General features: G+C 47.2%; 1 protein-coding gene and 1 non-coding gene across 2 annotated transcripts; both read right to left on the bottom strand.

Annotated features, from left to right (window-relative positions):
• Positions 1 to 1,704: 1,704 nt before the first annotated feature.
• On the bottom strand, positions 1,705 to 24,062 carry HSPA9 (heat shock protein family A (Hsp70) member 9). The gene is made up of 17 exons (XM_087759998.1): positions 23,905 to 24,062; positions 22,463 to 22,521; positions 20,975 to 21,062; positions 20,675 to 20,856; positions 20,032 to 20,156; positions 18,373 to 18,446; positions 18,177 to 18,283; positions 17,193 to 17,355; positions 16,431 to 16,523; positions 14,516 to 14,725; positions 11,803 to 12,030; positions 10,887 to 10,991; positions 9,716 to 9,833; positions 7,207 to 7,301; positions 5,203 to 5,295; positions 3,333 to 3,473; positions 1,705 to 2,489 (listed from the first exon to the last, which is right to left on the bottom strand). The coding sequence occupies exons 1-17, from the start codon at positions 23,980 to 23,982 to the stop codon at positions 2,430 to 2,432; spliced, it is 2,019 nt and encodes a 672-aa protein (XP_087616124.1). The 5' UTR covers positions 23,983 to 24,062; the 3' UTR covers positions 1,705 to 2,429.
• LOC148055530 (small nucleolar RNA SNORD63) lies at positions 11,479 to 11,549 on the bottom strand. The gene has a single exon (XR_015705333.1). It is a non-coding gene; the product is annotated as a small nucleolar RNA SNORD63 (small nucleolar RNA).
• Positions 24,063 to 24,834: the final 772 nt, after the last annotated feature.

Genomic DNA, 24,834 nt, shown 5'->3' with positions numbered 1-24,834 from the left:
CTGCAGGAGCATCTAGCTGCAGCTTCAGGGAGGCAGCAGGAGAAGCTTCCACAGAGGATGGTTTTTAAACTGTTTCACTTAGGGATGTTTCCTTTCAGCACCTGAAATACCCAACTCGCTTTGCTGGAGAATTCCTCTTTTTCAGACTGCAGCTTTATACAGGGGATCACTTTTGCAGGAACAGCAGCAGCAGAGCAAAATTCAGGAGAAAAGTCAGCTGCGATCGAGTTTTGTAAAGGAGATTGTTCTCAGGAGACGCGCAGCCAAGCGCTCCCTGCCATTACCATTACCTGTCCTTACTCCATGTGTAGGACAGGCGTGGGGTTACACTGTGACAGAAGGAAGCACAGTTTCACACGTAAGACACACACAGCTGCACACCTAGGTGGCACAAGCAGCTCCTGGGAGCAGCAGTTGCTGTGAACGTGCACGTCCTTCGCCACGCGCGTTCCTCAAAACTTCCAGGGAACCACGCCGGTCACACGATCTAAGTACATCTCAGCCTGCCATCACCTGCCTGTGACAAATAAAAACGCTGTCACTTAAAAAAAAAACCCAACAAAACAGGACCCGGACCCACGCACGATGAATTTGTAACCACTTGGCCGCTTGTGGAAGACCTGTCCACACAACCAGCCAGCTGGAAGTCCTGCAGGCTGGCCCGCTGCACTGTACTCCGCTCGCCTCCCCACCAACAGCCACAGCACCTCCCCAGAGGCAATGAACATCCCTGCTGAAAGCAAAACACTGAATTTTGGGTTAGAACTCCTCCGTCCAGCTGAAGTCCGGCAGCTCAGCGCTCCAAATCGCTGTCAAGAGGCCCGCCGCACACCCGCCTCCCCCCACGGCACACCGAGCACGCTGCAGCCCACGCACACAAGGCATTGCCTCTTCTCTCCCCCTGTGGCTGCACCAGGCCCCTCACCTTCTTTTATGCCCAGGCCAAAATGCTGCAAGCTCCCTCTCACTTTACAATTGGATCACTCACAACTCTTTAAAAAGTTGTTGTTTTTTTTTTTACCCCCCTTTCCACTTCAACAGGCCAGGCTGATTTACTCTGAAGTGGAAGCCACTTCCAGTCTTTCTTGCTAGGAGAGAGCTCAGTGTCTGAAGCAGTCTTGGTCCCTTCCAGTCCCCAACTTAAAGGGAAGTTCACAGGATGAAGACTTGTGGCCTTCCCTCATAGCTTCTCAGAATTAAGAGACTGTCTATAGAGTTCCAGGAAAAAAAGAATCCTTTTCTCCCCCCTAAATATCTGAGCTGTCCAGGCAAGGCAGCTGTGACGTTTGCTTTTTCTTTCCCGCTGACCACACACACAGAGCAACAGACAGGAAAAAGGAGAAACAGATAAACATAGGGTGGCAAGGAGACTGCACCTCCTTGGAAGACTTGGCTGCTAGAAGCAGCAGTGGGCAACTGCTGCTCTGAGCCTACAGCCTGTTTCAGAAGGTTGTGCCCAGAGGTGAAGTCCCACGGCTACTGCAGACCACAGCAGGACTTCCAGGCATCTGCGTGAGTGCAGCAGGGATGCTCTCAGCAGGGACCGACCCTAAGCTGACACCAGATACCTTCTTTTTGCATGTGAATGAAGCACAAATTCCACAAAGCTGCTGCCACTACAGCTGGCTGACTGTTCCACCCCAGGAGCTCTCACATGCGGTTAACGCAACCGCGTTCTCCATCAAAGGCCAGGATACCAAGAACTCTATGTTGGACACTTTTCTGCTTTTATTTTAAAAAAATCCAGAATGGATCCAATAACAGTTTTATTATCAAGGGAATTGTTTTACCATAAGCAGAGAACAGACACAGGATGGAGCAGAAGGCTCAGACAAGCAAAGTATTTAACTTCCACATAGCCTCTTTTGTAAGAAATAATGTTACAGCTAAATTTGAAGTAACCCCCCTCCTTGAGAGCAAGGGTACTAACCTAGCTGCAGATCCAAATGTTCTCTAGCAAGGTAACCAGCCTCCTCATTGCTGTTCACAGGTTTTATTACCCGCTCACAAGTACTCAGATCCACAAGGAGGGTCCGTACAGGTGTTATTCTCCTCCCAGTTCCAGCAGGACTTTCATCTCCACCCTTCAATTTAGTGACATGGTTTCCAAACTTCGATATCAGATTTAGTACACCATTGTGTCAAGTATCAGAAATAAGTGATCAGCGAGTCCCCAGATGCCTCAGTTGAATATCACGGGGCCAAACACTTAGAATTTCGTCTGGCATGAATTAACTTTCATCAAGTGACAATTTATCTAGCAGACACATCACTAAGTTTATACATTAAAGAATTTTATATATAGAATACTGCAAAAACACAGTAAGTCTGAATTCTGCCCATTGCTGCTCAGGAAGGTCCCTTCTCTCCCAAGCATCAAGAAAGTCGACCTCTTCTTCATACTCTAGTCAAGGCAAGACAGAGACTTCTTATTGCTTCTCTTCCTTCTGATCCCCTGGACTTCCAGAACCCTCTCGTTCGGAGGCCATCTGTGAAAGAGTTGGCTTATTAGTTGTAGTAACAACAAAATGCTTCTCCTAGACATTTTTTTTTTTTCCCTAGCTACCTGCTTAGGTTACTTCTAGACTGAAGAAACCCTTCCCTCAGTGAAAAGGGTAATTGTCCACTGGAGAATGGAAACAATCTTCATCTCTGCATGACTGCCACTAAGAGGGAGGAAATTATCTTCCCGGTCTTTATGCTTTCCCAGTGGACGTAACAAGCTTACACTGCAGCACTGAATGCTTTCAGTTTGACATCAGAAAAGCAGTTTTCCACAGTAAGGAGAGCTTAGCACCACCAAGATCACCTGGGCAGAGCGTGCCACTTCCATCCAGGGAGACTTCCCTGGACAGGTGAAGTACGCATCTCCCAGGGCTCGAATGGGTGGGCCTTCCACTGGGAAGGAGATCGAGAAGAAAGTCCCGATGGCCTTACTACTGTAGTTTTAGGCAGACTGAACAGGAAGCCTGTTATACAATCATCCTTAAAATAAATCCAAACCTTACATTACTTCTTTAGGCACTCTACACACCTAGGGGAAAGCCCTGCCTGGGCTCTTCTTGATGCTGCTTATTAAGAGCTTCCAGTACTTTTTCATACAAGACTGTACAGAAATATAACAGGCTGCCTGGGAGGCAGGTTACCTACGGCAGGATGGCCAAGATTTCAGGCCTGCAACTCTACCCGACTTTCTACAGCAAGTGTCACTCAGAGGGAGCTGCACTGAGGCTCAGCGCCACCTCCAAGCACAGCTCTTACCTAAACGTTTCGTGTCCCGACTCACCCCTCCCCATCTGAGGGCTATAAAATGGAAGTGACTGTGAACTTACCTTCTTGTATGCCATTTCAAAGAGTTTCAGGGAAGCCTGCTGCAGGCTGGTTGCTGCCTGCCTGATGTTTTCTCCTGTTTCCGTATCTTTACGAGCCAGAAGTTCCCTCATTTTAGCAATTTCTTCCTTTAATTTGTTGCACTGCAAATAAGTCACAAACGAACACGATGAAATCCTGCACTTCATTCACCAAGAGTCTCATTCCTATCATTTCACCCACCTATTGGCCACAGCAAAACTATCTTTTTTTTGCCAGAATCCATGAAGTTAAGCCTCAAACTGAGCCATACAGTCTGCAGAGACTAGGACTGTGCTCAGTTCCCAATGGGCACCTGGCCACTTCACTAAATGTGCCACAGTTGGCATTAATCGGTCCCCTTGTTTGCCATCTCAGCAGAGGCGCCAAGGACAGAAAGCCCTGCAGAGACTGAACGGCCCGCCAAGGATGAGAGCTGCTCTCCCTGGCACACCTCACCCGTGAGTCAGTCACCCCAGCAGCCAGGGTGAAGGGAAAAGAAAGCTGGTTTTCATCTATATTTAAGGCATGTCAGAAAGCCAACGAGTAAGGCTGTTCACCGCCCTGTTTAATCCCTTTGTTGCACGTGGGAGAAGGAGCAGAGAGGCAAACAAAAGCAACACGGTCTCATCCCAGCCCCTGTCGCCATCTGTCAAACCCTCCACGCAGTCTGGCATTTCTCTGTCAGACTGGCACGCTGCTGGAGAGGCAGGCCCGGAGAAGCGAGGTTACTGGGGGACAGCTGTGCCAGCAGCGCTCGCTCAGCAGCGCTCGCAGTCAAAATGTGGGCAGAGTTCTCGTTCAGGCCCACGGGAAGGGGAGGGTGATCGCCGCCGCCTGTGTCAGGCCACCGTCTCCGCCCAGACAGCACAGGGTTTCTTCCAAGCTGTGCTACCCACTTTCCCCTGGTATTCCCCAAAAGACATAACAGGGAACAACAGTCCTTGCAAGGAACAAGGACTTAGGCTCTGTGCTCCTGTGGGAGAAAACTCCAGTGTTCATAATCCCAAACACAGAGTCAGCCAATATCCATCCTAGAGAGAGGAGCTGGGCTGAAAAACAGCATTTAAACTGATCAGAGGCTACTTACCAGTAAACTATAATCTTGTTCCCTCAAATGCCTCATGGGGCCCCTAGGAGCCCTTTTATTCTGCTTCCAAGAGTTGTTAGCTTGAAGATTGTGCAATCTGTTTAAAACTTGGCTTTCGAAATTCATAGTGCAGAAATTAAACTGTCACTTAGAACGGTATGAAAAGCACTCTTTTGATACTAAATATCCACTTCACTCCAAAGATAGAAGAAAAATTGGAGTTAAGTGGATACAGTAATTTTCATTGCCTCCAAGTTCTTGAGCGCTGTATTTGTGCTACCGAGGCTGCCGGGACTGCACAGCAGCTTTGCCTCTGTCCCTCTGCTAGTACACGAACAGTGCCTACCAGTCATCTCTAGCTTTTGAGCAAAAGTCTCCTCTCACACAGGCCACAGTACAGTTCTTATCAAACCACCACAAGGCCAAGCCAAGGACGTAATTAATGCAGAAACCTTTCATTAACAGCTTCCCAGGCTCTCAGATCTTCAGTGACACTGAACTCGCACTTTGAAGTAGGATATTTGCTATTATCCACGCCAAGTTCTTCTAAGTATGTCCTTACATCCTCCCATCAGCCACGCTCACCCCACGCTCTGGTGCAAAAACCAGAGGAGTCCATGACTGCGCCATCTTTCCACAGCATGGAAATACACACAGAGTCGGTGCCACTGGCCAGAGCCAGCTATGAGTTAAGTGAGAATTTGAGCAAAGATAGAGTAAGGAATCTTACCTCCTTTACTGTTACGGGATCAGAAACTACCTACCTCGTCTGCTGGCAGCTGATCCTTGAACTCCTCCATCTTAGACTCTGTATCATGGATGATGCCTTCGGCCATGTTTACAGCTTCCACACGTTCCTGGGTAAGAGAGCTCATAAGGGCCTACTGCATACATCACTGGCACTACGAGTTGTGTACCTATGAACTAGCAGCTGACATTTCTTTCCCCAAACTGCCAAATTCCACTCTAGCTCCCACCCAGGGTCCTTCTTAACAGCAAAGGGGGAAGAAGAAATGCAAGCAAACCATTTCTAGGTGCATTCTGGCACCAGAAAGCCCAAACAATCAGTCTATGGAAGGCGGCCCTCAAGCTTTCACACTCAGCAAATCCCACTTCCCTGGAAGCAGAAGCAACTAATGTAGCACCACTCCTGGCACACTGCAAGAGCCAGCAACTGCAGAGACAGGGCAGCTCTCTGCTCCACTCCTTGGGAAAGCAACAGAACTTTCAGAAAATATTCTCAAGCTTCTTCAGCAACAAGGGCACCAGAGACAACTAAAATGCTGGGTTGTTTTACTCACATCCCCTTAATTACAAATGCTTGTAGCATCTCAACAGTGGGAAAACTCCACTGTGCTAGGTAAGACATACCCGTTCCTAACGTCACTGTTGCAAAGGCAACCAACAGGGGACAGAGCAGGCTGTAAGTACAGGGGAGCAGTAGTCCTGCTGAGACAAGATTCAGTCCCACTGTCAACACGAACTATTTCACCAGCAATGGTCTCTGGGACACCTGGCCCTCTCCATCGGGAAGAACAGTCTACCTAAACAGGGGTGTGATAATGTTCTCAGGAGGCTAACCACTTAGAGTGGAAAGCTGATGAAAAATAATTTCATTTCTACACTATGTCTTCACTCTTTGTAGGTTGTCAAAGTTCACAGCAGGATGCCAAGTCCAGCAGAGTGATAACTCTGTTTATGCATTCATGATACTTCCATGGCAGTAAAACCACGATCAGAAAGGTGTAACGAGGGAGTTTCAACAATTACAGTTATGCAGGTCAAGTAAAGAGACAGAGAAATGTTATTTAAGAAAGCAATCTAATCACCTACAGACTAGGAGAACACAAAGAAGATAAATCCAGTGTGCCAGTCTCAGCAATCGCTAACTACATGCTGGTGCCATATTCCAGAGTAGGCCTTCGCTGTGCCTGCTTAAAAATCAATGCTCTATATTTAGTAGCATAATTCATTAGTACTACCCTCATTAAACCAATTAGTTCCAACCATTAATCCTATGAATATCACAGATTCAGTCACTCAACCATGGCAAGTGTCAGTCTTTTCTTGACAAAGTCAGTGAGGCTTTCAAACATCTCCTGATGGCTTCACCTGCGCTGAGGGCAAATACTGTGCTCAGAGGAATACAGCATTCAAGGTGCCACAGTGAGATTTTAAGCACTATGGAAAGCAACTTCCCACTTAGGAAGGAAGGGGCTGAGGCACAGCTTTGCTTGGCAGGTTCTATAATTTAAGCTTTAAAATAAACTCTGAGAAAGTAGCTTAAGCATCCCTGTACTGCTTCCATTTAAATGCAACATCACAGTGAAAACCCAGCTGTAGTAGGCCAGCTTTAAATAAACAGCCAAGATAACAGGCAGGTGGACAGTAAAGAGCGCTGATGACAAAAAGCATAACTAGAGCTGCAAAGCTGTTTACTCATGAGTAACAGGCAGGTGACTTTGCTTACTGCTGCCTCCACATCCCAGTAGTTCTTCAGGGAGGAATTAAAATGCTAGTGTCACAGGGCAAGTTACCCAACCCAAACCCAAGATCCGAATGCCTCTGCATACATCTTCTTGCAACTTTGAAATGTAAACTGAATAGAAGGAAGCAAGCAGATATTTGGGTAACTGCACAAGCAAACAGCTCAAGACTATGCAGACGAGAACCTACAGCTCCTTCAAGGTGGGCACAGTTAATCGCACAGAACGGCAATAACCAGCAGGTACACTACTAGCTGGAAGACACCGTAACGATCACATTACCTTTCTTCGCCTGTCTTCCTCTGCATATTTCTCTGCATTCTTCACCATGTTCTCAATTTCATCTTTGCTAAGGCCACCAGAAGACTGGATAACAACTGCATTGGAGAAGAAGCATGAATAAAGAATGTGGTCTCATCTTTGAGGAAAGGAGAGTATTATTTCCCAAACCCTCTCAATGGCAGCAGACTTGCTCAGGGTCTCTGCACTGTGAAGACCCCGTGGGCAGTACAAAGACAGCCAGTCTTTGAAGAGGCAGCAATGCTGCTGGCAAGATAAAAGCCTGACATCTTAGATCTGTGAACTCCCCAGCTCTGCCAGACGCTTCCTGTCCGCTGGCCTGTAAGTCACTTTGACCGTTCTTCCATTACTCCTCCTGGAAAGTGAGTGTGCACACAAAGCCCCCAAACCAAAGGGGCATTCTAGCAGGTTAAAATCACAGAACTAAACAAAACCAAAAAAACCCCCACAACGGCAAAAAAAACAACCAACCAAAAAAAAAAAATCTAACAGAAGGAATTGTTTTACCAGGGCACAGAGATTCCTTTCACTGTTGGAAAGCAGCCCAGGCTGGTAGCAGGATAAGACAACATTCCCCACCCAGCTCCTCGTGCTGCCCTTAATGAGCGAACATAGTGTGATTCTATGGGCAGGCTCTTAAAGGTCCTCCCCTTTTTTTTTTTTCCTCCAATAGTGCCAAAAGTAAACTGAAGCTAATTTCTGCGGTAAAGCATATTTTCATTGGGAAAAAGAGGTCCAACATCTAGGATATCACAAAGTCCAAACAACGGTATACCAAGATCCTCATTAGAAATAAGTTTTCTACATAGTATTTGTCAATGGTACAAAACCCTGAACAAATACACACACACACATCCTTTGGATGCAGATGTGGGATAGGCAGTTCAGCTTTATAATTAGCATCACGTTTGCATACAGACAGGCAGCTAAAAAATTCTGGTTGCCTATTATCAGGAGACGGCTATCCAGAGGTAGAAGGCTACCACACACCAAAAATCTACAGGAAATCAAAGTAACAAGCGGTGTGTTTTTGGTAACAAATTTCTGCCAGAAGCCAAGCAGCATGATAACAAGAGCATATACCTTCAAGTTGCCAATACAGAGTTAACAATATCTTTCTTAACTGGAGCATGCATTCGATTGCTCAAGTGGATGCCTCCAAGAAACAACTGAAGGGCAGTATAGAGGCTTCCCAGTTAGAGGCACAAAAGCAATCTATTTTGTATCAGGGGAATCTACAAATGCTTCAAATTAATTTTCTGAGCCCACAACAGAACTTTAGAAAATGTCAACCGCCCTGTTAATTACCCCAGAACATCAGGCCTAACATTTCATTGCACTACAGAGCAAAATGTATTGACAGCTTGAAGTCCCCAAGCCTCCTGCCATTTAGAGATGTTTCCTGCTTAAATGGATGAAAACAAACAATGTGGTTATGCAAAATACCTGCTGCTTCAAAATACCTGAATTTCAAGACCTTTGTAATGGAGTCATTAGAAACAAAACAGGTTCTCAGCGCAGGGCTGACCTGTTCAGCTGTACTTGACATGCCCTGGATTCAACAGAGATCTTCCCAGTTCGATTTCTCCCTTAAAAGCCGGCACCTTCATGCAGGCAGCCTCAGACAGCATCTCTTCATGTGTTAGCAGAGGACACTCCCAAAGGAACAGCACGCCCAGGAGCACAGCTCAAGAACAAGTCATACAAGGTGCTGGACTCCCAAACCCAGATTTCCGTCCCTTCAGGGCAGAATGTCACCGCTCCAAGCTCCTCAGTGACACAGGACACCCCTGTAAGCAGCAGGAGCACTGCTCCACAAACACCTGTGAGCCCTGAGTTCACCAACCTGCATGCCCAGTGCCTCTCTGGGGACCGAGGCACAGCTGATACATACAGAAAACCCTGGGAAACAGTTGCACTCTGCTGAAACACTGCTATAGCGATCACAGCAGACTGCAAGACCAAGGATGGACTGTCATACAGTGCAAAATGACTTGGAACGTGGTAAAACCATGCCAGTGAGGGCTTCCTTAACCTTGGTATAGGCAGATGCTTCATCTCTGCCTAATGTGCAAGGAGAGCATCCATTGGTGGCAATCTGTCAGTAGGCTAACAGAGGGTGCAACAGAGTGCTGTGTGTTTATAGAGGCTTTAGTTCCTTAAATGAAACTACAGGTCAGTTGTCACTTCTTCCTTTCCCTATTTCATTCTGCAGTAACCCTCTGTCCTCCTTTCCAGAGGAGATACTTAAGCCAAGATGACTTCAACTGCATCTGTGCCGCACAGGCAACAGACTGCTTGTGTCATCCTTACTCTCAATCACGTAACATGCACCACAGTCCCCACCCCTGGACTGCGGGATGCTCATCAAGGCAGCACTCCATTACCTGTGGAGTCACCCAGCGTTACCCTCAGTGCCCAGCGTGCTGTGGCGCCTTCACTGCTCCACACCCTTTCTCCTCCTCCCTGGGCAGCATCCCAGAGCACTTACTTTGCTGTTCACGCCCGGTGCCTTTATCCTTGGCTGACACGTGAACGATACCGTTAGCATCAATGTCAAAAGTGACCTCAATCTGGGGCACTCCACGCGGCGCTGGAGGAATCCCAACCTGAGAACGAGAAATGCTTAGCCATTAGCTCCCACACGGACACAAGCTCAGGGTATGAGGCTCCAGTATTGGGCACGTTATCTTGGTGATCTGTCAGTCAAATCAACTATTAACTAACCCTCAGAGCTGAGTCCTCTAGATGTCTGTTGGCATCACGTGGTGAATTAGCAGTATCTAGACTTAACAGGATACAGATTTCTATCCAGAACAAGTGCACAGAAACCACAAGAGGTAACCCCCAGGTTTGGTTTGGAGGTGACACAGGTTCTGCTTTATTGCTAAACAAGCCACTCTTCCCTTCGAGGACATGGGCAGGATGCTCTGTTTCTTCAGTTCTGGACATGACTGGACTTCACTGACTACCTCTGAGGTTACCATATTAAAAGAGAGACAGGCAGTACAGCTTCCTTCAAAAGGATGGCTCTTCCTAGCAACAGCAAGTTCGGGCAAACAGTTTTAACAGTGTCAAACTTTGCCAACACTGACCAAACCAATTCTGCACAGGGAGCTGGTCAGTCCGCCACACACACTGCACACGAATCCCTGGGGCACATCTGTTCTCCAGTCAGCAGGGCAGTTCCACAGGCTTTCACAGAAAAGCAGTACTGCGCTAGAAATGGGTTACCCTAGGGAGTGCAGGTTAACATGGAGCCTGCTCCAAAGCCTTGTCTTTGCAACCCCAGAGGAAAGGCTCGCATTCAGGTTGCACAGGCCCGGTACTACAGAGCTCTTTTTGCTCTTTGTGCCCAGAAGTGGAGAGGGCCCTTCTAGGGGACCAAGCCCCAAAGCTACAGCAGCCCCTGTGCCACTTAAGACTGCTTAGAAACTCTGAGCTCCATCTTAAACACTAGTTGCTCCCCTGCCGCTGAAAGGCTGTCCCAGAATCAGGCTGTGTCTTTAGAAACTGCTTTTTTATGACAAATAGGGTCAGATGTCTTCTGTAAGATGACTCCTCCCCACCACTACCTTCAGGGGTCAACTGAAATGGAGAAGGCTTTGAATTTCTCAAAGAAGGTCAAGTCTAAGGTCATGAATACTGAGTAGCCAACATACCAGTGTGAACTGGCCAAGAAGTTTGTTGTCACTAGCCATCTCTCTCTCTCCCTGGCATACTTTAATCTCCACTTGAGTCTGCCCATCAGCAGCTGTAGAAAACACCTGTGGAACAGAACAGAAAGTTACTGGATAGCTAGTAAATTGCAACACATGAATGGATGCAGTGACAAGCTGACTAAACAATAAAGGAATACAGACAAGCTACTTTGAAGAGATAAAGAATTATTAAATGCTTGTCATTCCCCTGTTCCTCTTACAAACCACCGAGACAAGCAACAACCAAGCTCACTGGCATCTTGTCCTATGTGCATTTGAGCATACAAAAACTGGCAATGCCATGCCAGCAGCAGGCTCCATTGCCAACCAGCCACATTACCAGAATATTTCCTCTTGAAGCAGCAGGGCTCCTGCCCCAAGCCCACGCCCCAGAGAGAGCAAGTGTTATCAGTAAGAGCACACACTAGCAAACCCAGACAAGGCAAAGTGGAAGAAAGGATCACACCCAAGTCTATGAGGGCCTTACAACACAGGAAAAAAAATAACCCCTTCTGAGGTATGCCACCCAAGAAAGGTGGTCTCAAACAGGTGTGGTGCTCAGTTACAGAAGGTCTCCACACAATTCTTCTTCAGAATGATGTGTTGACAGTTACATCACGGCACACACACTGCAATCATGACCAGGCCACAAACACCCTAGGGTATCTTGGTACACATTAACTCAACTTACCTCCCCTCTTGGCCACACTAATAATCAACAGAGATACTCAGTGGCTGGCATGAAATCTGATTCCTACGCTGCTTCTCCTTGCCAGACGAGGAGGAGACAAGACTATCTACTGGGATGCTCTGGGTAGCCCTCACTGGGTATTTGATACCACCACAAAAGACCCACCCGTCTGGGGTCAATGTGTACCTGGCTCTTCTTAGTTGGTATGGTAGTATTCCTGTTGATGAGCTTTGTGAAGACACCTCCCAGTGTCTCAATCCCCAAGGAGAGGGGAGTTACGTCCAACAGCAGGACATCAGTAACGTCACCAGCTAACACGCCACCTTGAATAGCTGCACCAATAGCAACGGCTTCGTCAGGATTAACTGCTTTGCTAGGAGCACGGCCAAACAAATCCTGTACAGTCTGCTGCACCTGAATGGAGAGAAAGCACAGCTCATATGCAGAGTGAACCATTACCACCCAGTGCTGCGGCCACAAGAACATGCCAGCCGTGGCTAAAGGTTTCTATCTTTATGCTCCTGCTGCCACATAACCCTGTGGCACGATAGAAATATTAAGCTTCAGGCTTGTGACTGCTCCCTAATTTCCCATCTTCCACGTACCCTGTTAAATGCACTCATTTCAGTCTAGACAACCCCTTCTCTGGAGACTTTCTTGCCATCAAGTTTGCCAGCTGCAAAGTCAACCTACATCAGTCCTTTCACGTAGCCCAGCTGTATTCAGAAGGGATCACTCTGTGCTTATCAAGCAGGAGTCAAGGACTGCTCCCCAGGAATGGGTACAAGCCAACACTGGGCAGAACACAGCTGTCAAGGACGGTACAGCTGTGGACACAGAGTGCAGGGAAGGTAAAAAAAATGCAGAGCAGAAGGACAGTTCATCTTGTTTGTGTGTAATAAGGGGGGGGGGGGAAAGGAAATGGTATGAAGGACAGTATTTTCAAATTCTTTATTTAATGGGCTGTTTCACCAGAGAAGTAGATTTGCCATGTCAGCAGACAGTCTGAGCTGCATTATTAGCTTTTCACTGCTCTGCCCTTTCGGAAGGATGTGCTCATGATTACAACAGATTTATTGCTGAAGTATCCAGATGGGAATGCAATAAGGTGTCTGCACCAGGGCACAGCTCAGTAGCCCACTCCTCCACCTTGCAAGAGAAGGGTGTGGGACTTCGCTCCCACTGGCAGCTTCCCCCCTCCCAAGTACACTCGTTAGGCACACAGCGGCACAGGTGAGCGTGAGGTGCCTGGAAAACTGTGCTGTAAGCAAATGTCCAACTCCTCTACACTTAAGCCAAGAGACATCTGCTGGGAGTGTTCGTTACAGAGGAAGACACTTTATGTACAAGCATATAATTATGTGCAAGTCTTTCCCTCTGGAGGCATATTTTACAGTACAAAAGAAACATTACTTCTAACCACCCACTGTACGTTTCCTGGAGCACTGTCCGCATGAGCGCTCCAAAGAACGCACGTTCCCTCCTAGCAGGGTGAAATGAACACAACAACGTACACGAGAGAAGGCTCTGTGCTGTGCGCAACATATGGGCACCGATCTTGGAGCCAGAGCTGTAATTACCGGCACTCAGGAAAGCATTACATAAGCTCAAAGCCACAGATGTTGGGGGTTATAAATATGACATTAAAATAACAATAATAAAAATGAAATCAATATTTAAGCACTGTCTCCCACCCCCAAAGGATATATAATGTTTCAGGAAGGGCTTCCCCACTTCTAGAAGCATTTTTCATCACTTTATACCTAGCTAACCACACCATCTTTCCTTTATCCAGCTGGAACAGCAGGGATTTTGCGAAGGTATAGCACAGTTACTCCACTCGAGCTCTGGCCAGAGCAGCAGCTTCTGTTTATCTTGTTGCTCTGGTTCCCCTGCCTGGCTGACCTTCTGCACACACCACTATCACCTCCAGCCACCAGGCTCATTTAATACTTAGGGAAGAAAAAAACCCAAACCATCACCAAACCCCAAATAAATCCCAAGCAGGACCACGTACAAACCTATTATCCTAGAAAGGACCTACGAATCCCAAATCTTAACAGCAAACAAATAGTCCAAGCCTGACTGATCCTTATGGAATGAGATTTTGATGATCTCTGTGAAAAGGACAAGCTGTACCCTTGAAGAGAGCAGCGTACATACATGTTCAGCTCTGACTTCAGGGGAGCTAAGCAGCAGTCTGCAATGCTATGAACAAGAATAGTAAATCACCAGCAGACAGTGCCTTATCTGCAAGATTGTGCATGTCAGCAGAGCAAGCTTCTAAGTTACCTGCTGGTGCTTATCACCACAGAACGCAAGGGCCAGGTATTAGGTAACGAGTGTTTGGAACAGCCAGTTAAATATGCTTGACAGCACAAAGCCTCACACAGGTAGCCAAATATATGCAACCAGCGGGTAACAGAACCGTTCTGCTTGGGCGGTTTCTTCACAGCTAGCTGTAAGTGCTCTGCACAGGGGAAGAAATCCACCGGAAGGCAAAGATTACTGATAGGTTATTGTCATTGAAGTGTACCTCTATCACACACTGAAGTCCATAACAAGAGAAAACACGCTGTGTATCTGAACAACGCTGCTTATATTTGGTCCACATCAGAAAGTCAAGTTGAATTTTCAAGTCCTGATAACTCCCACTTGTTTTTGTGAAGTGCAGCTTGGCTACAGCCCCCAGATCCACACTGAGCTAATTAAACAGGATGAGAGTCCCTTGCCGCTGTTCTCATGCAGCTACTTAACATGTCTGTTCTGCTCCTGGGGGCCTTCAGCTGCTGGAGCTTTGAAGTTGCCAGACTCCCAACTTTTCTGTTACAGATCAGCCTTAACAGTAAGCGCTGGCTAGCTGTGCCAGCTCTGCCCATAAGAGAGACACATCTCATACCTTTGGCATTCTGGTCATGCCACCGACGAGGATGACTTCACCAATGTCACTCTTGCTGACTTCAGCATCCTGCATGGCTTTCTGGCATGGCGCTACCGTCCTTTTGATCAGATCAGCTACAATACCCTCAAACTGCGAGCGACTCAGCTTCATGTTCAAGTGCTTTGGTCCAGAGGCATCCATAGTAAGGTATGGCAAGTTAATATCAGTCTGCAGCACAGAAACAGACACGGAGTGAAAAACAGGAATGGAAAATAAGGCAGCTACATGCAGGTTTTAGATCAAGTTACAGGTTCTGCTCTGCCTGTACTGAAACGTCTACGTGCCTGTTCACTCTGCAGCCCAGTCTCTAAGTGGCAGCAGGCATACTTTTATGTTTGACATTTCAGATAAGCGATAGGAAAATTATTTTGTTACACACTTCATGGTTACAACTGTTAAGTTCCAATTTTAATATTCTGTTATTTTGAGGTCTTTTGCTGTTAAGAAAAACAATTTAATTTCTATCATAGCCAGGAGGTAAGAGCTGAAACATTAGAAGTGACAACCTTAATCCTCTTCCTTTAGTACAGCACAGAAGAAAGCCCATCTTCAGAGTTCCAAAAGATTTTGCCGATTTCATAGAAGGTAAGCTACTTGAGGAAAATAACTCATGACTGTTTTCTAAATGCAAATGATTCATGTTCAACAGCCAGTCTGTTGCCGTTTAACACAAAGTCCATCAGTGCCAGGGACCATAATCCCCACTTTTCACGGCTATTTGTGATTGATCTTACAAATTCACACGCTGGATTTTTAAAGCAAATCTTATACTGAAACCATCTTGTTCAAGTGCTGAGTCATGCTGACATCAAAAGATACTACAAATCAAAGCAATTAAAAACATTAATGCTTTAAGCTCTACAGATTAAGTTTACACAACAAGAACTAAACCCACATTACTGACTAGAGGTGTGCATTCACTTTATACATAGCATGGTCAGAAATACTAGGGGAAAATGGGACCAAAAGCAAGTTGTTTTCCCTTCACTGCTAAAGAGTTAAGGAATTCAGTTTTTCCTGGTATGAACAGACTGTATTGCCAACTCTTGAGCTAGTAAAACAGAGCCTGCTATGTCTCTGGCAGAACTATGCATCCATTGTGACTGGCCTAAACTCCTTGCTATGAGCTCCCCACTGGCCAACAAAAAGACCACCATCAAAAAAAAAGTTTATTCAGAACCTAGAAACTGGCAGAGACCCCATTTCAATTACTATATAATTGACCTTAATTTCACTTAGGCAAGACTATTACACCCCCAACTTGCTGCTTCTCCAGCTCCTTATTCAGTAGTGAATAAAGGACACGCTTGAATGCATTAATACACAAAGCAGGTGGAAAAAATAAAAGGGGTATGGTGCCCATTATCTAGACAACTCTTCTATAGGCAAATAAATAAAGATTCTGTATAGAAATTAGTTCTTGTTATTAGACAAATTAGCTGTTTCAGTGGAATGAGTAGCACCAAGGTTTTGGAACAGCTTGCACAAAGCCGCAAGTGCTTCCAGTAATCCAGCAGTACTAGCTGAAGCTAAACTCCCTGATGCCCACCATATTTCTGAAATACAGAATAAGTTGGGGACAAGGTCACATTCCCTGCAAGATGAGAAAACATGGTGCCAGAAGAAAGGCAAAACCCAGCACCTGCTTTCTCAGCTTCCGACAACTAATTGTGCTCCTCAATAGTCTACCCTGCTAAAGGACTTTCCGTTAAAGTGATGTTATTTGGTTACACAGAAGCTTGTTCTGCCACCACAAGAAAAAAGTGCAGCAATTTCAGAGCTTTGTAAACAAAAATAACGGAAAACTCCATTTTTTTTCCCCCTCAGGCTACAAAAGATGTTTTACTGGACTGCTTTGAACCCAGCCACCTACCTGCACAGATGACGAAAGCTCACACTTTGCTTTCTCCGACGCTTCTCTCACCCTCTGAAGGGCCATGTTGTCTTTAGTCAGGTCAACACCCATCTAAACGACAAACAAGATGGGTTAACAGACTCTCAGCTTTTGCACAGGAGTCATGGAGAGCCCTTCTTCATTGCAGTTCACCTTCTTATCACTCTTGACTGTAAAGGTGTTCGTAGAAATACAGCCCGGTACATGCACTTCTGCCGATCTCTCTCACTTCTGGCAAAGCATTTAGCATTTCAAAAACATCTGCTAGCCCTCTCTGCTCTGGAAGTCATTATGCAGTAAGTTACAGATTAAAGCCTGGAAAAGCTGCTGCATCACAGAATATAAAGGCAAGACTGAAGTAGCAAAGGCGTTGGAATTACACTGCAGTTTCCTACAGCCAACCCTGTATTGCATGCATCTGTGCTGACACGTTCAATTGGACCGCAGATTTTTATTGTAAAAAGCAAGCAGACTATGTATAGGATAGTCCTGCTACACTAGAGGAAATAAAGGCAGAAGTCCTGCTATTCTGTCTTCCAGGAGAGGAATATTCCACCTCAAGAAAACACGTGTAAGAACTGGAAGCCAGACCGACAGGTGTCTTTAATACTCAAATTTCAACTGTGCCATAGACTACAAACCAAGCCCTAATAATTTAAGAAAATTCCCATTCTTCCACAGAAGTTAAGCGAGGTTGAAAAACAGCAAAACACAAGATTGAATTCTGATGAGACACCTTACCTCTCTCTTGAACTCTTTAACAATATACTGTAGCAAAGCCTGGTCAAAATCTTCTCCACCTAAGAAAGTGTCACCATTGGTAGACTTCACCTCAAAGACTCCCTTCTGGATTTCCAAAATGGAAATATCGAAAGTGCCACCACCCAAATCGTAGACTGCAATACTACAAGAACAGATGCAGAAACACATTACTTTCTAGTCAGTTGTGTGGCTCAAAAATCATTCTCCTCAGGAGATGAGGTGTGCAGAATTCACGTGGCTGTCCATAAAAGTTAAAAGCCTCTCTAAAGACAGCAGTAAACAAATTACACAGCGTACACACTCCTTGAGCGCTCTGAGTCCATGTGGAAGTCTTCTCTAAAATATCTGCTGCACGATGCTTAACCTTGTCTGTTATTTCAAAGAGGGCAGTTCCTTCTTCAAATAAATACACACTCGCATCCAATGACAAGGGCAGGGACACCAGAACCATTATGAAACATGTTTTTCAAAATGCGAGGCTTTTACAGCACTATAAGCTACATCAGATTTACAAAATCTGTAACAAACCCCCTGCATTTATATAGCCACCTCGGCAGTGACAGAAGGCTGAATGCAGTCAGGGAAGAAGATGCAAGCTGCGGGCCCCAGGCACCAAACCTCAGCGTACCTCTTGTGCTACGCTTCAACACCAATGGTGACAGCCTCTCACCCAGCTGTCCTTAGCCACACCTACCACTGCTACCAGTAGGTAAGATAATTAAATTGACACTCAACTTTGATAATTTAGTTGCAGCTGCAAGTTATGAACTCACTTTCTTTAACAAGTATGGCTGGCATAGAGCAGAGGTGACATTACAGAGCACTGACTCAAGGCTGGGAGTCTACTTTGGCAGAATTCCAACCAGTGATTTTAAAAAAACAGAAAGCAGAAGATGCATTTACAAAGCAAATTACAGCATGCTTATTTAAGAGAGAGAGTAGGTGTTATGAACAGGCACTTACACTTTGTCTTCAGACTTGTCCAGACCATAGGCAAGTGCAGCTGCTGTTGGCTCATTAATCACTCTCAAAACGTTCAAGCCAGCGATCTGCCCAGCATCTTTTGTAGCCTGAGGGGGAAAAAAGAGGAAGAGTGCTGACTACTGAGAGAAACTAAACGCAATTTATAAGCCCAAAAATCTTACAGCTTGGTGAATACCTGTCTCTGAGAATCATTGAAGTAAGCAGGGACTGTGATCACAGCATTCTTTGCTGAATGTCCCAGGTAATTTTCTGGAGGAAAAATGAGACAAAACAGAAAGTTATCCTTATGAGATAAGAATACCACCAAGTTATTACTATGTAGTTTGAAATAATTTTCCTGAACTGAGAACCGAAGACAGGTTTGCTGGTCAAGAACCTGCTGCTTTCTGGGAAGATGCAGAGGGAGCTGTGCAGAAATCAAGTCCTTCCACATAAGATGGAACAGTTTGTAGACTTCTGACAGAACAGCAAAGCACCTCCACGATTCAGTCAGTAACTGATGCCGCTAGTGAGTGAGAATTCATCCGAGAGCTTAACTAGTCTTTTTAGTGTGCGAGACTGAAGTTGTTTTCCATTTCTTTGGAGTGTTCAAGGTGTGATGCGCCTAACTCATTTTTGTCTGTTTACAGAGTCTGCCGTAGGAAACATTTGTATGGTACAAATAATGTAAATACACCACCTCTACAAGCTTTTGAGGCAGCAAGTCAGGAAAAATATGTATTACACCCTAATTTAAGGTCACAAACTTCTCTCAACAAAAAGGGAAGGATGTAAACAAATACAGATTTAGACCTGCTAAAAAATAAGAATGCGCATGATGCAGTGAGAATGCACAGACAGGATTTACGCCTATGCATTAGCCCTGCACAGACCTTACACGCTGCATTATTCTGTGTTGCTTGCAAAGCCACATCATTCCATAGTTGAATTCATGTAGCATCCAGGGCAAAACCCAATAGACCTACAGGAAGCAGACCCTTGCTTAAGACAGAGGAACACCGTCCGCAGAGTAGGTCAAATTCATCACACCTAGATGCTCACATACCACATACTCGTATTTTACTCATGGATGGAGCTTTAGCAAGTGTCCAGGACCTAACAATGAAAAAAAAAAAATCCTCTTTGGATGGAGCTTCAGTAACAACCTTTAGTCCTGCCCTCCAAACACTTATCACTGGATGCACAATGTTTACCAAACAAGGCTGTGGAAGGCAGCTACTGACTATTATCCCTGTGTATTATACTCAGGTTCACCAGAAACCACACTAGGAATTGAAAAGGAGAAAAAAATTTCTCCAGGCCAATGGGTATTTTCCCCTCGTGAAGATTTAAAGTCGCTACTGGCTAAGAAGCTATTCATTCAGTCCAAAAATCGGATCCCTTGAACACTCCCTTTCTTGCTACATATCTAGCAGTTGCATAAGAACAGAGCCACTCAAAACCCTGGCTGCCACAGGCCGTGCTCAGCTGCAGCCTCAGAGGCACAAGGACTGCAGCTTACAAGGAAAAGGAGCTCCCCCTTCTGAGTACGTGTGCATTCAATGCAATTGAGTATCAACTCAATTGGTATCCAATTTTGATAAGAGTATGTTTTAAGTAAAGCACTAATATCTTGCCAAAGCTCAGAGACTGACCTTTGATCAGAGACTGATCTTTCTTGAGGCTTCGTAGCAGCCCATCGCTGCACCCTTCCACGATCTGCCCCACACTAGGGGCTATACAAGGATTCCCATACCAACAAAGGACCTTTATGGCTGCTGCCCTTCCATTTACCATGGCCCAGCACCACGGTCACGCTTGTGCACGCAGACGGCAAAGAACAAACTGTACCAACCTGCAGTTTCCTTCATCTTCATTAGTACAAAGGCACCGATCTGGCTTGGAGAATAGAGTTTCCCATGAGCCTCTACCCAGGCGTCACCGTTGGAGGCACGGACAATTTTAAATGGAACGTTCTTACTAAAAAACAGAAGAATTCCACGCTCAGTTTCTGTATCAGCATACAGCACAAAACCCCTACAATGAGTACCAGCAGATGAACATGTACAAGTTCTAGACAATACCGAACTTGCCAACAGCAGCGTCAGATCCAGGGAGTCCCAGAAGTACCGATATCCTACCAATGTTTTTAAATCAGCTACATCATTTAATCACAAGCCTTCGGTACGATCACGCAGCTTTGATTGTGAACGCCCTCAAGAATGAGAAAAGTCTTCATGCAACGGTAGATGCTGACCGTTCTGCACAGCATCAGCAAGGCTGATTTCTCCTTCTCTGAAAACCTTAAGATGATCAGCAACTAACGTAGCAAAATACAGCTTGGCCCTCAGAATATAAGCAAGGAAACTTTGAGACATGAGGGCATAACTACTTTACCCAAAAAAGCTCTACATTTTAACACGTAACATGTCATGTTATACAACATTGTATTTTATGCATTCCTGCCGGTAGCAGAATTGCTCTCCACCCTCACTTACATATCCTTCTTCACTTCAGAGTCATCGAAGCGCCGCCCAATGAGACGCTTGGTAGCGTAGAAGGTGTTGTGTGGGTTCGTTACCGCCTGCCGCTTTGCTGGCATTCCAACCAAGCGTTCGCCATCAGCCGTGAACGCAACAACTGAAGGCGTTGTCCTGGCACCTTCGGAGTTTTCCAGCACCTATGTAAAAACAACAGGGTGCCATCAAAAAACATTGCCTCTGAGACATTGGGACATTCAACTTCTAATGATGTTACTGCAAGCTGGTATTCATTATTTTTTTTTTTTTTTTACTTACTTTCGCTTGCTTTCCTTCCATAACTGCCACGCAGGAGTTTGTTGTACCCAAATCAATTCCAATAACGGCACCTTTAATTGCTTCTGAGCTGTAAAGCATATTATGGGAAAAATAAAATGACTACTAAAGGAAAATAACTAGATAGCAAAAAAGCTTTCTACCCTGAAGACGGGACAAAGTCATTTGTCACTAGGTGTTGAAGCAAATACACATTGTATTCCGACCTAAGGTGTTCTCTGACTCTTACACAGGAATTTAACCTTGTGCCTCTGTTTTCAGTCAGATCACTTATAGGTAAACCCTCGCTTGTTTAATTAAACAAAAAATATTATTCTTCACCACAATAATCTTTACTACGTATATTCTCAACATCCCTTAAGATTTCAACATAAACCAAAGTCGTAACTAATTCTGTCCCTGCACAGGCAGGACTCGTTTTGGGATACTTCTGATGTTCCAACTTGTTTGAAAACATCCACCTGGAGTCAAAATGCTAATAATAAATTGCATTGGTTTATTTATCATTGCTTAGCATGAAGAGAAGAACACACAAAGATAACAAATTACTCAACCCATGCAGGGTTCTCTGAGCCAGAGCCAAAGATAACCGATCTTTTTGATCCTGAGGAGCAACAAATTAATTTAATTCTGAAAAATGGGAGTGGTTCTTACACAAGACAAATCTGAACCTCTTCCTCCTTTCTAGGAAGAGTGCATTGCCCCTTTTTCAAGGCTAGAGAGAAAACTCCTGAATCATAGTTTTCCCTTATAAACAAAGCCATGTTCTGGGATGGAGAAAGCACACTGAAGGCAGAGCAGGACCATGTTTACTACCAGGATATCACCTTCTCGCTCCCCAGGATGCTAAGTCGCATTAACTCCAGCGCAAATAACATAAAGCAGTGATCTTGGAGATGTGCAACTCCTCGGTTTCTCTGTACTAGCCAGAACTGGGCAGTTTTCCTAACACAAACAGCTTTCCCATTCCATGTCCTGAATCAGCATCAGCCACAAAACATCTGACTAAGTTATACAACTAACTGCTACTCTTTTCCCATTATCTTGCAACAAGAAAAACAAGTGATTGAAATGCATGAGCTGTTTGAAATAAACTTTATCTGTAGTGAAATGGAGCCAGGCATCACTCTTGTTTCATGCCAGTGTTAAACAATTTGTTCCATCAATATTTGGGGTATTTTTTTACATGGTTATTTGTTTGTTTTTTTAAAATCAAACAAATCTCAATAATCCACATTTTGTGGATGCTGCTGGTGGTGGGAGAAGGCGGGAAGAACAATTCTTAAAGTTCCCCTGGAAAAGGACAGGAGATAGAGAAAAAGCCTTAAAAAAGTTATACACATAGGTTCTAATTTTATCTTGCTGGTTTTACTCTGTTACTCCATCTCTGCAGTAACAATTATGAGTTCTGGTATCAAGGTAAATCTAAATATCAAACAGCCAAACATGAAAAAACGAGGAAATACTTACGCATATTTTCTGCTTGATGCTGCTCTGAGAACATTTTGACTGAGGCCATTCCAGAATGTCTACAAAACAAAGACTTCCAATGAAAATCTAGTTTTAAACATGAAGTGATCTTCAAGCCAAGATTTTCAAAGGCAGACAACTTCTGAAGCGACACGGTCCTACTACAACGTTTCATTTTTAAAAACTTAAGTCCAAGCTAAGGAAGAATTTGAGAAATATTCAGACTGCCATAACAAAAACCCCAATTACTATACTTAATCGTCTGGCATAACCCCGATTTGTGTTACCAGAACTGAGCTATCTCCCTCATACAAAACAGCCTACGAACATGCTGCCAGGCAAAAGACATTTCAGTAAATTAACTCTGAACCTTCAGCTTTCAGTGAACAGCAGCAGGTAAACATTAACCCCACGTCTCATAGAATCATTAAGGTTGGAAAAGACCCTTAAGATCATCAAGTCCAACTGTTAACCTAGCACTGCCAAGTCCACCACTAAACCTCAAGCACCACATCTACCTGGCTTTTAAATACCTCCAGGGATGGGGACTCAACCACTTCCCTGGGCAGCCTGTGCCAGGGCCTGACTGCCCTTTTGGTGAAGAAGTTCTTCCTAATATCCAACCTAAACCTCCCCTGGCGCAGCTTGAGGCCGTTTCCTCTCGTCCTGTCACTTGTGACTTGGGAGAAGAGGCCGACCCCCACCTTGCTACAGCCTCCTTTCAGGCAGTTGCAGAGAGTGATACGGTCTCCCCTCAGCCTCCTCTTCTCCAGGCTAAACAACCCCAGCTCCCCCAGCCGCTCCTCATAAGCCTTGTGCTCCAGACCCTTCACCAGCTTCGTTGCCCTCCTCTGGCCACGCTCCAGCACCTCGATGTCCTTCTTGTGGTGAGGGGCCCAACACTGAACACAGCACTCGAGGTGCGGCCTCACCAGTGCCGAGTACAGGGGCACTACCACCTCCCCGCTCCTGCTGCCCACGCTATTCCCGATGCCTTTCCCGCGGCTTTACGCGCGGCCACCACACGCGCCCGGCCGCACCCCTGGCAGAGCCCGCCGGCCGGATTTTGCAGCAGCTCTTCTAAGTTTTTTTCTGCCGCGGCCGTGACTCTGCACGTGCAAATCGGTCTCCCGGAGGGCTGCGAAAGCGCCAGCCTTTTTCCGGTTTTGAGACCGGGCGGGGAGCAGGCCCTCCCCGAGCCACCGGGCGCTCGGGCTGCGAGCTGCCCTGGGAGCAGGCCTGGGCTTACGGAACGCGCTCCCGCCCCCCCGCCCGCCTGACGCTTTTCTCAACAGAACCCACTCAGCACCGGCGGCGGCCCAAGGGGGCGGCGGCCCGGGCCCGTCCCCGCCGGGGCCGGCGCTCGCAGGCTGACAGCGCCCCCCCCCCCCCCCCCGGGCCCCCTCCCCCGCCCGGTCCGTCCCCCCCGACCCGCCGCGGACCTGGGCCAGCCCGGGGGGCGCCGGGGCGGGAGCGGCGCGCGGCAGGAGGCGCGCGGCGGCGCGGCTGGCGCGGAGCATGGCGGGGCGGCGGCGGAGCGGGGCGGCGGGAACGGCGGGCGCGCGGGGCCGCGGCTCTTCTGGAAACCTCCACCCACGTGGGCCGCGGGGGGGGAGGGAAGAGCGCAATGCAGGACCCCCGGCGCGGGCTGTCCCACTGATCGCCTGATGCTTCCGCGCGCTCTCGGCGCTCCGCTCGGACACCGGCGCCCGGGCACGGCTGCGCGTTGCCTTTCTGAGACGGCGAGAGAGCGCGCTACGCCGGCCGGCGCGGGCTGGGGCGAGGCACGGGCGCCAAAGCGGCACGCTGCACACCGGCACGGCCGGGGACAGCCCGGGTCCTGCGGGCGGCCGCGCACTCAAGGTCGGACAGGATAAAGCGCAGGGCGATTGCAGCGGCCTTGCGTCAGGGCGCGCGGCGCGCACGCGCAGAAGGCTCCGGGACGCCGCATGCGCGGGGCCCTGCTGCTGCTACCGCGGCTGCGCGGGGCCGGGCGCGGGCCGACAGCGGCCCGGCGGCCCCGGGGCCCGGCCCGAAGCTTCCCCGGCAGGCGGGGGCGAGCCCGGGCCCGCCAGCACCGGGCCCCAGCTCGCAGGCAGCTGCCAGGGACGCCGGTGCCCGGGCGTACCGGGCCCCTCCGGCGGCAGCGCGGCCCGGCGGGTTTACGCCCCGTTCCCAAAGGCGGGCCCAGCTGAGCGCCTCCGACAGCGGAGAGCGGGAGCCCGGCCTCGGTCGGGATCCCTCAGTCGGATCGTTCCTGCGTGGCTCACAAAAGCCTGCCTTCACCGCTCAGGCCCCGTTGCTCCTGTAAACACGGAGCCCTGGGGCGGGCCGCCGCCTGCCCGGGACGGGGACGCGGGTGTCAGCCTCCC

Source organism: Nipponia nippon, unplaced genomic scaffold, assembly GCF_047370975.1.
Source record: "Nipponia nippon isolate SJK-2023a ecotype South Korea unplaced genomic scaffold, ASM4737097v1 scaffold_21, whole genome shotgun sequence".
Lineage (NCBI taxonomy): Eukaryota > Metazoa > Chordata > Aves > Pelecaniformes > Threskiornithidae > Nipponia > Nipponia nippon.
The sequence above is the reverse complement of the archived record's forward strand: the minus strand, read 5'-3'. Positions and strand labels throughout refer to the sequence as shown.